We start from the raw sequence: 13842 nt of genomic DNA, 5'->3' as shown, positions 1-13842 counted from the left end.
AGATTTCCTTTTGAGGGAAATTTGCTCCCTTCCCAAGAGGGCTTGGACCCACAGTGCCTGGCATCTGTGCCCAGGCTGAATCAGCCTTTCCCACGCAGGGTGCTTGGCGAAGGCCTGGCAGAGATAACTGCTTGGGACATATTTTTAGCTCTGGACCCAGCGGATGGTTCTGGTTATGCAATTACCCGAGCCCTAGTTCCCTCCAGACCTGGCCCTGCACTCCCTGGGCCCAGGGCTCTGGAGTCTGTTGTCTGAGTGGCATTTCCTCCTGGCTTCAGAGCTTCCATGGAACTCATGTCCAGAGCCAGGGACCACTTAGGTATACAGACGCTGCTGGTCCTGGGTCCTCATGGCCTAGGATCACGATGAGGCCCTTGGACCTAGCATTCCAGCCTCCATCGGTCTGCGCCTGTCCCCAAACTTTTCCTGTGCCCTACAGCATCTGCACCTCTGCTCAGGCTGCCCTCTCTACCTGGCATGCCCTCGTCTTCACACCCTTCCTCCTTTCATGACTCAGATCAAAGCCACCACCTCTTCTGATGGTTGCTCCCTTCTCAGTGCTCCTTGCAGCAGTTTACCTGTCCCTCTGGGTAGCACAGATCACTGTCTGTACTAAGAATGACCACTGAGATCTGTTTGCTGAACTGTGCATGTGTGATCTCATCCAATCTTTCCACCCATCCTGAGAAATAAGTTTCAATATTACCCCGATTTTACAGGTGAGGCTCAGAAAGATTACTGAAGGCCACAGGATTGAATCTAGGCAGTCTGACTCCAGAGCCTACGATCTTAGCCATCGAGTGTGCTAATTTTTCTGTTTAATCAACTGAGCCCCTCGAGGCAGAGACAGGCCTTGCTTACTCTTCTCTTGCATGACGCCTAGCAGGGTGCCCTGCATGTGATAGGGACTGGGGAAATGACTGTAAAGAGTTCTAGTCTCGGAGTCAAGAACATTTCCACCAAAGAGTTGTGTGATGTCAGGCAAGTCCCTTCCCCTCTCTGGGCCTCAGTTTCCACATCTATAAAACTGGGGGTTATGGTAAGGCACTTCCATGGTTCCTCCTGGCTCTGAAATTCCACAAGTGAGTGAATGACTCTCCTGACATCCTTCTCGGGCTCTCTGTCTGCACACCCCCGCCCCCCATCATCCTGTTTCTAGACTGGAAATTCCATAGATCACGGAATTCCAAAGATAATAGAACACCAGGATTAAACAATCCCAGCTCTTCTCTGCACAGATGGGGACTCTGGGATCCAGGGAGAGGCAGAGCCTTACCTGGGGTCACCCAGAGCTCTGTGGCAGGCACCCTGCCACCTCCACATGCTCCCCAGGCCCACTGGTGGAGGAGCCTTGAGGAATCCCTGAGCCCTCCCCCAGCCTGACTTTCTGGGCTGCAGCATTTATAGAATCAGTCTGCTTGGCTCCCAGTCAACTATGTGCCTCGTTTCTCTGCAAGGCAGTGGCTAGAGAGGGGTGGGGAGGTGGGGGTAGGGAAGCAGGAGGCCCCCACTTTTCCAAGCTGCAGCGCTCTGGCCCACCATCTGTGGGGCAGCTGGGGGCATGACTGGGAAGAGGTAGCTGCTCTTGATCCTTGCACAGCCCGTGGCTGGTTCTGGAGTAGCTGGGCGTCAGGTGCCCCTCCTCAAACACCCCTGCCCAACCTTTCCCCAATTCAGGCCAAACACTGAAGTTAGACCCCAGGAGCCTGCCTGGGGTCAGCACCTGAGGTCTCCCAGGCTCTTTAGAGACTACTGGGTCCAAGTCACTCCTAGGTCAGATGGGGAAACTGAGGCCTGTGGGGTGGGGTGAGGATTAGAACTGGGACTATGTTTTGACACTTCCATGTTACTCTCATGCACCAGGAGACAGTGCTCAGTGGGATGCTGTGAGGGGGGCAGGGTGGCCGATTATTTTAGACGGGGGATCCCACGTGACATTGGTATGAATTTCCCAGGCTGAGGGTGCTCTGAACACTGTTCGCTCTCAACATGTTTGGAGAAGAGGAAGGTCCCCGTTCAGGCATTAGGGAAGAGGGAGGTGCCTGAGTGGAAAGGTGACAGGCTGCAGCTGGGAAGTTGGCCCAGGAACAGGCGGAAGGAAGCAAGTTCATACTCAGCTAGCCAGATAAGTCGAGAAGAGCCAGGGATGAAGGCAGGGTGTCCAGAGGCTGTGTGTTGGGGGGACCAGTGGACCCCTGGAGGTGCCTTTCCCCACCCCCAACACCTCAGGTTATTCCTGGGTCATTTGTCTGCTGGACAAAGACCTTCATGCATTACCCAACTCTTAGGGCTCTGTTTACACTACCGGCTGGAAGCCTCTAGCCCAGGGCCCTTACTGGACAAACTGGACATAACAGGACCCAGCTGTTGTAGTGGGATTTGAGTATGGCCTGGGAAAATCCAGCACGGTGAATAAGCTCTGGACTTCAAGCCAAAAGGCCCAAGCCCCATCCTCGCTTGGCCACTACTCTGCTGTGTGGCCTTGGCCAAGATCCTTTGACATTCAGGGTCCAGTCCTCCAGCTGCTCCATGGTCCCTTGAGGACTCTGCAAGCTTGGAGCTTAGAGGAGGCTAAAGGAGAACTCCTACTACATGTTCTAGCAATAGGAGGGGTGAGCCTTTGTTCAGAAGAGGTCAAGTGCACCTTTCATTTAGCTTTCTACTCCAAGGATTCATATAAAAGTTCAGTTGGAGTCCAAAGGGTAGAGAGGCTACTCCAGGCTGGAGAAATCCAAGCAGGTTTCCTGGAGGAGGTGGCATTCGAGTCAGGCCTTGAAGAATGGAAAAGGCATTTCACAAGGTGGGAGCAACATGGGCAAAGGTGATGAGGGGAGAAAGTACCAGGCATATTGGAGCGGAGCATATAGTTAAGTGTGGTTTGAGACTAAGGAAGGGCTAACGAGGCCAGGCTGAGCCAGTGTGAAGAGGCAGTAAAACTCCAGGGTGAAGACTTGCACTCTGAAGTCAGACATATCTGAGGCTGAGGTTCAGCTCTACCCTTCAGAAGCTGGGTGACCTGAGTCGGTTAGAATACCCCTGTGATCACTGAATTTCTTATCTTCAAAACAGGAGTAATAATAGCACCTTCCTCGTTGGCTGAGGGTCAGGATAAAATGAGATCATGCGTGGAGAGTGCTTAGCACAGGACCTGCCATCAAGGGGACCCTCTCAAGGAGTAGGCTACCATGACAATATCATGAAGGCTTGGCCTGGGGAGAAGAAGTTGAACCAGCGAGCAGAAAGAACGTGAAAGATGCTAGGCATTGCTGCAGGGAATGGGAATGGCTCCTATTTTCTCTCACCAGTTTGTTCCTTTTCTCTTTCAGGGTCCTCCTGGGCCTTATGGAAATCCAGGGCTCCCAGGCCTCCCTGGAGCCAAGGTGAGTATTTGATGTGGGGTCTGGGGCCATGACCATGGAGTAGACTCGGGGGCTGGGGGCCACATCTAGGGCTCTGCCTGCAGGCCCTGGTGGGAGGCTCTAGGGTCGTTGTGCAGGATTCCCAGCCATGCCACAGGCACTCCCTGAGCAAATTTCGAGTGCTAGGTCCTGTGCCAGGGCCAGAGACACAGTGAGGAATCATGAGTTTAGCTTCTGGTTGGGAGGGGCTGGGGGGAGGACAGTCAGAACCTAGGGTCCTCAAAGGGGACTAGAGAGAAAGGAACTTGATACTAAATCAGGGAGGCCTTGAATATCAGACTAAGGACATAAGGTTTACTGGGCTATAAGATACACCCCAGGGAGGTGTGTCGATTTTTGAGCTGGGGAGGGACACGGGAAAATTGTGTTTTAGAAGGATCCCCCGATGCTGTGTGGAGGATAGATTGGGGTGGGGACCAGGGCAGAGACAGGGAGCCCAGGGAGACACAGGTGAGAGATGAGGGTAACTTGGGCCAGCCGAGACAGGGGCGGGGGAGTGGGTGGGGACAGTGGCAGGAAAGGAGATAAGTGAGTGCATTCCCCATATAGAGGTGGGGTAGAGAAGACGCAGTGATGGGTGAGAGGTGCAGATGAGGGAAGTGACTCTCTGGCGTTAAACTGGGTGACTGACCTGGGACCCAGGAGAAGGGATCAGGTGATGTTGCATTTGGGAACCTGTAGATCGTCCAGGTGGAGATCATTCATGGACAGACATTCTGAAACTCAGGCGTGCTCCGAGCTGGAGATAGAGCCTTGAGGGTGGCCAGCTCAGAGGTGGTTATGGGCCTCCATGTTCCTCCCCAAGGAGCCTTCTTGGAATACTCCGGTTAACTTGTAGATGAGACAACAGAGCTGAGCCCTTAGTAGATGGTGCTCTGACGATTGCAGGGGAAATTCCAGTTCTCAAGCTCAACAGTAAGTTCCTGGAGCTTAGACGGAGGACAGGGAGTAGACAAGGTTGTCCAGGGAAGGTGTGTGGGATGAGAAGCTCAGAGGGCCAAGAGAAGAGCCGGGACAGCGACATTTATGTCCCGGCGAAAGGAAGTCTCAAGGAATGGCTGGAGGAGGGAAGGAAGTGCAAGGTCAGGGAAGCTAAGAGATCAGAGACTGTGCCAAAGGAGCACAGGGCAGGCCATGAAAGGACGGAAGCACTCCTGGTCAGGCAGCCTCCAAGCCCAGCCTGTGTCACAGGGAAGCCAAGTGACATCTGGGGTCCTCTGTGGCGTAACTCAGACATGTGACCTGAGCATGGGCACATCGTCCTTGCACATCGCTGCCAGAGCATCGGCCTCAGCCCCTGAAGGCAAGGGCTGGCTGGGCTCCCACCTTGGAAGGCAGGTGCCAGAAGCCTCAGGAAGCTGGTGCCCAGCAGTGCCTGGAGATACTCTGGCTTTTAACAACGCAAGCATTGTCTGTAATAACCACCATATATTAACCCCTTACTGTGTGCCAGGTACTGTGCATGTACTTTATGTGGCTTGTCCCATTCGATCCCCTAAAGACCGAAAGCAACGAGTGGAGCTGTTGTACCCATATCTAGGTGGAGAAACTGAGGCAGATCGAGACACTCTCTAGTAAGTGGCAGCGAGACCTGCTGCCATGGGCCAGGCAGAGAGAGGGGAGCCCCTCTGGAGATTTTTGCTTTGTAGAGGGCTCAGCTGCCCCAGGCCACAGGTACATGGAGATGCTGGGCATGAGCAGCTGTTTTGAATTGTCGAGTTTGCTCAGGAAACATGCCCTCACTGGCCTGCTCTGAGATGGGCCTGGGCCTCCTGCCCAGACTGACCCCTGCTTCTGTGGCAGCAGGTGCTCCCTCAGCTCCTCCTGGCCCGTGCTGGCCCCGTTCACCTGCCGAGCCCTGCAGGCCCTCAGCCCCAGGCCACAGCAGATACACTGAGGCAGGAGGAGGCCCTACCAGTGGCTTCTCCCTCCATTTTGAAAAGCAGCCCTGGGGCTGCCAATTGTGACTTATATCTAGCAGGTGAGTCCTCCTGCCACCACATGGGGGGGGGGTCCTGTGGACTCTGCCTCATGGATAAGACTCGAGCCTGCTTCTGTGTATAACAGATAACAGATACACTGGAAGGGGAGGCTGCTTCTACTATTGAGACTCACATAACATACCAAAGGGAAAAATCATGCCCTTTGCTTGGACACTTGGCCCGGAGCCCAGGGGTGAGCAGAAGTGGCCCTAAGTCAGGTCAGTTGTGTGGGACGCCCCAGACTGCTTAGGTTTGAGCCCTGAGCTACCCTTGATCTGTGACGTGGCCACAAGGAGGTTAAAGCAGGGCTCCTTGAATGGAATTCATGACTTTGCTGAGAGTAAATGAGAATGTTGTGTATTTGCTCAAAAATGTGCGTTCTGGGGAAAGTGTCCTCACCCTTCACTGAATTCCCTCTGGGCCTGGGAGTTGACCTGGTAGGATTGTAGGGCTTGGCTCCCCCAGGTGCAGTGCTGGTCCCTCCTCTCTCAGCATGGTGTCTGCTTCCAGAATCTTCTCTTGAGGCCATGCATCCACCCTTCTCCTCAGTCAACAAACATTTATCGAGCTCCTACTATGTGCTGCTGATGGGGCGTGAGCCAAACAGGCAAGGCCTGCGCTGGGAGTGGCTCAGCTGCTGTGTCGCCATGACCACCGTTCATCCAGCGAACACACAGAGCCCGCAGGACTGATGGCCTGTGGGATGAAGCTTCCCCTGCCAGACGTATGGGTGGGAGAGACAGGTGGGTTGAGGGAGATAGAAAGGGAGAAAGAGTGAAGGCAAGGAGCTTCGTCTCCCGTGAGGTCACAGAGAAGTGACGGCCAAAGGGCCCAGGTGGCTTGTCCAGGCCACTGCCTCAGAGCAGCAGGACTGTGTTTTGGGTCTGCCTGCTTGTCGGGACTCCTCAGCTGGTCCTGGCCAGAGCCAGGCTTTAGCCCATCTGCCTCTTTTCTCATATTCCACCTTGAGGATTCTGTTCAAATCCATTAAGACAAGGGCTTGTCAGCTTCTACAGAGTCAAGATCAAGGGCTTTGAGAATGAGGCAGAGCAGCTGGGACCCTGGGAGGATGATACTGGCTGACTGTGGAGGCTCAGGGTTGAGCCATTGGGTTGATTCAATCCATGCACTGTAGTTGCTGCAGGAAAGAGCAGTGGTTTAGTGCACAGACTCTAGAACCAGATGGCCTGAGTTCAAATTCTGCTCTGTCACCTCCTAGTTTCTGTGGTCATGGGCAAATTATTGGAACTTCCCATGCCTCAGTTTCCCCATTTGGGAAATAGGTTAATAAGAATAACTGCTTCTTAGAGTTGTTGTTGTAGAAACTCTGGTGACGTAGTGGTTAAGAACTACGGCTGTTAACCAAAAGGTCAGCAGTTTAAATCCACCAGGTGCTCTTTGGAAACACTGTGGGACAGTTCTTCTCTGTCCTATAGGGTCGCTGTGAGTCAGAATTGACTTGATGGCAATGGCTATGGGTGTAGAGTTGTTGTGAGGGGCAACTGAGTTAGTCTGTGTTGGTGCTTAGAGGAGTGCCTAGCATGTGGCAAGTGCTATGGCTCCAAGCACCTGGCCTCACTCTTTTCTTGGCAGCTTGCTGGCCCTGTCTCTGGTCTGACCTGCTTGGTCTGCAGTGAATTAGCTAGGATTACTATGGCTCTGGAGCCCTGGTGGTACAGTGGTAAAGTGTTCAGCTGCTAACCAAAAGGTTGGCAGTTCAAATCCACGAGCTGCTCCTTGGAACCCCTATGGGGCAGTTCTACTCTATCCTATTGGGTTGCTATGAGTTGGAATCGACTTGATGGCAGTTGGTTTGGTGGAGCACTGGGCGAGGACAGGCAGGTGGGAGTGGGTAGACTGGGTAACCCGGGAGGCTGCGAGCTGAGGAAAAGGGCCTGCCAAGGTCTGCAGTGGGGGTGGGAGCTGAGATGGAAACAGCCCTCTTGGGGTTCTCAGGCCTCAGGCACAGCCGACCTTCCCTCTTCCTCTGATAACTGAGGTAGGGCGTGCTCATTAAGGAAATGTGGAAAAGTCCAGAAAGTATTAAGAAGAAAGTAAGCACTCTGTGGCATAGATGTTATTATCCCCATTTTACAGATGAGGAAACTAAGGTCCAATGTGGCTAAGTAACTTTCCCGGGGTCATATGACTACTAAATGGAAGGGTCAGGATTTGAACCCTCATCTCTGCAACTCCAAAGCCTGTGCTTGTAGCCACAAAGCAATTCCTGCCTCTCTAGCCACATGGTTCTCTGGTCTTCCCTTGTGTTGTGTCACATATGTCAGTGTGTATTCACATCATCGTGGCTGGATATCTGGCCTTTTCACTTGGCGTTTATTGTGAGCATTTCCCTGTGTTGTTACCCAGGCTCCCTTCCCATGCTTTGTAATGGCTGCACAGCATCCCATCAAAATCAATACCCCACACTGGGTATAGCTGGTTTTCTTTTTTTAAAAAAAAAAAATCATTTGCAGTTTTTTACTAATGTATAAGTAATATCTTGGAGAACGTTATTGCATATAAATGTTTGCATGTTTCTAATTATTTCATTAGGGTAAATTCATTAAAGTAGAATTATCAGGTCAAAGGGTAGCTTAATATAGTGTTAAAAGCATGGACTTGGGAGCCAATGACTGGCTTGGAATCCTGGCTCCACCACTTACTGGGCGATGATAATAGTTCTTACCTCATAGGGTTGTTTTGAGGACTAAGTGAGATATATGCATGCATACGCATAAATATGTATGGAGGGATAATTTAGAAGTGCCTTGAACATAATTAGTGCTACATGTTATTAACAACTGTCTTCTAGAAAGGTTGAACCAATTCATGCTGCTGCTACCATTGTTGTTGTGTGCCGTCAAGTTGATTCCAACTCCCAGTGGCCCTATAGGACAGGGTAGAACTGCCCCATAGGGTTTCCTAGGTCTTTTTTCCCATGGAGCCAACAGGTGGGTTTGAACCTTTGACATCTCTGTTAGCAGCTGACTGCTTAACCATTGAGCCACCAGGGCTCCTTCTACTACCATTAGAGGAGGGTACTTTAAAAAAAAAGTGATAATGCATTATTGATTTCATTTTGCTTCAATGATCATCTGTAAGGAAGCAGGCTTTTCTTAGGTCTGTTTTGCAGTTACACTTTACCTTTTATGAATTGTTCCTTTATGAATCTGCTCATTTTTAGAGTTAAGATGTTGTCTTTTTTATTGATTTGTAAGAATTATGTATCTATTAAGATTATTAAGGCTTTGCCTATCTCAAGAATATTTTACAGTTTGTTTGCCTGTTAAGAGTATTCATGAAGATTTTTACAGAACGTTATCTATTTTTTATTCGACTCACAGTAATAACTAACATTTATTAGATGCCAGATAGTTTGGGGAGTGCTCTCCCTGTAGGTAAAATCTGTGGTTTTTTACTTTGCTTTTATACTTAGAAATTTCGTTCCCACTCTAAGATCAGATAGATATTTGCTTATATTCCTGGCTGTTTCGTAAATAGCATTTGTACTCTTAAAAATTTAATCCTTCTGGAGTTAATCCATATGGGGAAGTGTGAGGTAGGACTCTAATTTTACTTCCTCCCAATAGTCAATCATTTATCGAGTAAACTTTCTTCTACTGGTTATTACATGATAGACCAGGTCTATTTTAGGCCATTCTGTTTGTATATTTTTGTGCTAGTAAAATATTATTTTATATGACATTTACTATTTTGGTATTCTGTGTCTCTCCTTGTTACTCTTAAAATATTTCTGGCTATTTATTCTTCCAGATGAACTTTAGACCCATCTTAACAGCTTCCTTTAAAAAAATTCTGTTGGTCTTTTTATTGGAATAGTATTAAATGTATACATTAATTTATGAAGAATTGACATCTTTTAAATATTAAGTTTTCTTATCTACAAACATGGCATGTTTTCCAATTTGGTTGTTTTAAAAATGTCTTTTAGTAAACTTTTCTGGTTTTTATTGCATAAGCCCTGCACGTTACTTAAGTTTATATTTAAGAAATTTTATATTTTTGTTGCTGTTGTGAATGAAATATTTTTCCCCATAATATTTCCTAGCTGGCTCTTAGTTATGGAAGAAAGTTATTGATTTTTTTGTATTTATTTTTATAAAAATTCCTCTTACTGAATTATCTGATTAGTTCTAATGGTTTTTCAGTCAGTTCTCCTGGGTTTTCCAGATAGGCAGTCATATTGTTTGCAAAGAAGGACCTACTTTTGTCTTCTTTTCTTTTAAAGTCGTTCTTATTTGCTTTTCCTGCCTTATTACATTGTTCAGAACTTCTAACAACAATAGTAGTAGTGATAGTGGGAGGCCCAGTAAATCTTCAGAGAATGTTCTAGGACTGGGGCCAGATCTGGTCCAGTCCCAGCCCTAGAAGAGTTATCTTTTGTTTCCAGTCATTAATTTGCTAATTTGTGAAATATTTTATGATGCCTACTCCAGTCCAGGCCCTGTGCTGAGTACTTGGGGTCAGAGAGGACTTACCCAAGGGGTAATCCTTTATGATTTGTTCCTCCCCTGTCTCAGCCCTCCTCTAAGCCTCAGTCAGCCAGAGCTCTCTTATTCTTTCCCAACTTCCAACCCTACCTCCAGTAGAAAAGGAGCCCAACACAGTTCCCATTCCTGCTATATTGATAGCACTTACAATTTGAAAAACACATTCCCTTCATTTTCTTCTAGTCCCACACAACTCTGTTAGCTTGTCCAGGCAGAGTTCACTGTTCCCTACTCAGAGAGGGAAAGGGGCCTGCCCAAGGGCACACAGCCTCCTTGGTTGGAGAACTGGGTCTGGCGACCAGGTTCTTATCCTCACCAAGGTGTAAATGACTAATAAGATTTTATTTATTCCTAAACTTCTCATTGGTGGAATTGCAGGAATATGGCTGGGAAGGTGTATTTTGGGGTGGAGAGTTTTCTACATCTCCAAAGTCATACCTTTACCCTGTTGGGGATGCTGTAAGCATCTCTTGAGCTGCATCTTCATCTGGCTCCCACCTTGCCTTCCTCCAGCCTCAGCTTAGTCGTAACTCTTCAGGAATTTACCCTCAGTGTGGGTGAAGTTCTCCCCCACTTCCTCCTGTACCCTCCCTTCGCTTACCACTGGATTGTAGGTTTTCATCTGCAGTGTACTGAAATGTAAAGAGCTTGGGCTCTGGAGCCAAACAGCTTGAATCTAAATCCCACTTGCTAATTGTTCAATCTTGCAGAAGTTACTTATCCTGCCTGTGCCTTAGTTTTCTCTTCTGTAAAATGAGGATAATGATAGTTGCCATGCTGTAGATTTAGTGTGAGGATTCATGAGTTAATACGTGTCAAGGGCTTAGGAGAACACTCAGTAGATACTAGTGCATGTTATTATTACCAAGCTCTCTGGTGTCTCCCAGAGTTCCCCATGGCATGGGCTGTGTCTTGTTCCCTGCTGCGGTATTCCCTGTATTCATTGTGAGACTTGGCTTATAGTAGATGTTCAATCAGTATCCGTATTTGTTTAATGTTACGCTCAGACAGGAATCACTCACTAGGTACTGAGCTGGCAGCTGAAAGAGCTGAGAGAAATGACCTAGGTAAAGAACCACGGGCAAGGAGCAAGACTGTCATCTGTTTGGGTCTCAGTTTCCCGCTTTGTATAAGGACAAAATAGAGTACGTGGAGGTTCATCCCTGAAAGCTTGTCCAACTCCTCTATGAGCTGCAGAAAGAAAGGGGCAAGGGCAGCACGGGGAGGAGCTACTGTCTTTTTTCGGCCACTGGAATCCTCCGTGTGGCCCTGGGTCTTGCCATGCATCATGGACACAAAAGGCATTGGAGCCGGGCTTGTGAACGCTGCGGTGGGACAGTGTGAGGGGCAGCTGCAGTGCACGGCGGTGGATACCAGAGGTGGGGTCCTGCAGAAGAAGCGACCACAGGGCCTGTGGTTTTAGCAGAGGGACCCATTCACTAAATGATCTCTTTGCTAAAGCTCAGGTGGGTAGAGTTGGGCTTCTGGGGACCTAGCAGGGAAGGGCTGGCCTGTAGCCTGGGGCAGCGGGCTGGAGGGCTGGAGCTGCGGGCGTGAGGGTGGGGGAGTGTGGGAGGAGCATCCAGGTTTCCGTTCTGTAAATGAAGCCTTTGAAGTCAGACAGAGTGAGAACCTGGCTGCCTTTGCCTCTTACCTGCAGTCACCACAGGCTGCTACTCAGCTTCTCCAACCCCAGACTTTGTTCTTAGTTGAAACAGGTGGGTGTTACGAGGCCTGAAGAGGTTGATGCATAGAACAATGCATAAACCACCCCCCTGCCCCCAAGCCCAAAACCATTGCTGTCGAGTCGATTCCGACTCACAGGAACCCTACAGGTCAGAGTAGAACTGCCGCATAGGGTTTCCAAGGAGTGGCTGGTGAATTCGAACTGCTAACCTTTTGGTTAGCAGCCAGAAGGGCTCCAGAAGAACGCATAGAACAGGGCCCCAGAACAATACATAGACAGGGCCCCGGAACAATGTATAGACTCGACTCCAGAACAATGCACAGACACGACCCCAGAACAATGCATAGAACAACACAATATCTGGTGCGTAGTATGTGAGTAGTGGAAGGCTGTTCCCTTCTCCTCTTTCCAGGTCAGAATGCAGTAATTTCTTGTGGAGATTGGCTGAGCCAAAATTGGGCAGATCTGAGTTCTGAGAAAGAAAGGAACCAAATGGAAATTAATTAAAGTTGGCCAAACCACATCCCACACCCCCCGCCCCGCGTCATGTTCATTATCTTACTGGCTCCTTGCCAAGAGACCTGCGAAGCCAGCTGGGGTATGTGTGTGCTTGCATGAGAGCGTGTGTGTGCACGCGCATGTGCCTATTTCGAAGGTGAGGAAACAGAGGCTCAGAGAGGTGAAGTGACTTGCTGAGGCCCCACCGTGAGTCTATGGCAGAGCCAGGGCTTCATCTCAGGATTTCTACTCGGGCCTGGTTGAGGCAGGGAACGAAGGGAGGGTTCAGAGAGATCAAGAACTCTTGGAAGGTGACATCAGGGTGGCCCAACTTTCCAAAGGACTATTACCTGAGTAATTTAACTGGTTTGGGCCAAACCAGAGGAGCACAGCCAGGAGCACTTATTTCAGCACTGTAGGAGACATAGCTGATGAACCCTATGGGCCCTTTTCCTGAGCCCCTGCCTTTAGGAGCCAGGATCCTTATGGTGGGGACCCTCCCATATGCCTGGTGCAAAGGATGCTCAAATCTGACTGGAGGACCCATAGCTTGTCGGTTTTGTCCCATTTACGGTCTGGTGTAACTCTTCAGATCCCAGGACATCCCAGAGCCCAGGTCTGGGAGTCACAAACTCAAGGTGCCTCAGACCGCCCCATTTCCTCTCCTGAGCCAGTTTCCCTGAATGTAGAATGGGGTCACGACCCTTTTCTTGCCCACAACTTTAGCTTCCTGGGGCTGCTGTAGCAAAGTACCAAAGTGACGTATTGTGTCACAGTGTTCGAGGCTGGGAGTCCGAATTCAGTATTGGCAGGGTCATGTTCTCTTCGAAGGCTCTACGGCAAGAGCTTTTCTTGTTTCTCCTGGTTTCTGGTAGCCCCAGGCACTCCTTGGCTTGTCGCTACAGCATAACCACATGGCCATCTTCCCTCTCTGTGTTTCTTCCCTTTTATAAGGACACCACTCAGATGGGATTAAGACCCACTCAATTCTGGGTTAACCTCGTGTTAATTTAACGGATAACATCTTCAAAGACCCTATTTCCAAACAAGGTCACGCTCACAGGTACTGGAGATTAGGACTTCAACATATCTTTTGGGGGACACAGTTCAATCGGTGACACCCACCTCATCGGGCCATGAGGATCTAGTGAGGAGAGGGATATTGCAGACTGTGAAGGGCTGCACACACATGTAAGTGGCTGTCAGTGTTGACTCTCCTAATTAGAGAGCAGTGAAGGGAGCATCAAGGTACTAAAACATTGAAATGGATCAGACATGCCTCTTGGAGTTGGGCATATCTTGGGCACCTGAGACCAGCTGGAGGTAACAAGTTGTCTCCCAGAACCAGTCTGAGAGCCCCAAGGGAAGAAGCTAGGAGGCAGTCCTAACAACAGTCACGTGCAAAAACTCCTTGCCTGTGCTGTGGGCCGTGAGGTCTACAGGTTGGTTGGGGAGGACGCATTCAAGCTGCATCTTGAAGAATGTTTAGTTTGGCTAATGATGCTGGGGAGCGGTTTTCTAGGTGGGAGGGAGACTGCTTTAGCAAGGAGCTGGAAGCAGGGAAATGCAGACCTGCCTGAGCAGTGGGTTATGGTCTGGTGACTGGAGCGGAAGGACCCCTATCTGTGGGTACAGCTAGCCAAAGGAGAGCAAAATCCAGATAGGATGACTGGGGCCAGATTATGGAATACTCGAACACCAGAATGAGGAGTTTGGACCTTGTCAGCATGCAGTCAGTGGGAGCT

The 13842-nt window shown here is 49.5% G+C and overlaps 1 protein-coding gene across 1 annotated transcript in view; it reads left to right on the top strand.

Moving 5' to 3' along the window:
* Nucleotides 1–13842, top strand: part of COL27A1 (collagen type XXVII alpha 1 chain) — a 160178-nt gene that overhangs the window by 17067 nt on the left and 129269 nt on the right. The window contains exon 5 of the mRNA XM_023545013.2: nucleotides 3327–3380. Within this exon, the coding sequence (XP_023400781.2) occupies nucleotides 3327–3380 (54 nt within the window). The remainder of the gene's footprint in view (nucleotides 1–3326; nucleotides 3381–13842) is intronic.

The sequence above is a fragment of the Loxodonta africana genome, chromosome 9 (assembly GCF_030014295.1).
Source record: "Loxodonta africana isolate mLoxAfr1 chromosome 9, mLoxAfr1.hap2, whole genome shotgun sequence".
NCBI classification, from domain to species: domain Eukaryota; kingdom Metazoa; phylum Chordata; class Mammalia; order Proboscidea; family Elephantidae; genus Loxodonta; species Loxodonta africana.
This window is presented reverse-complemented; position numbering and strand designations above follow the sequence as displayed.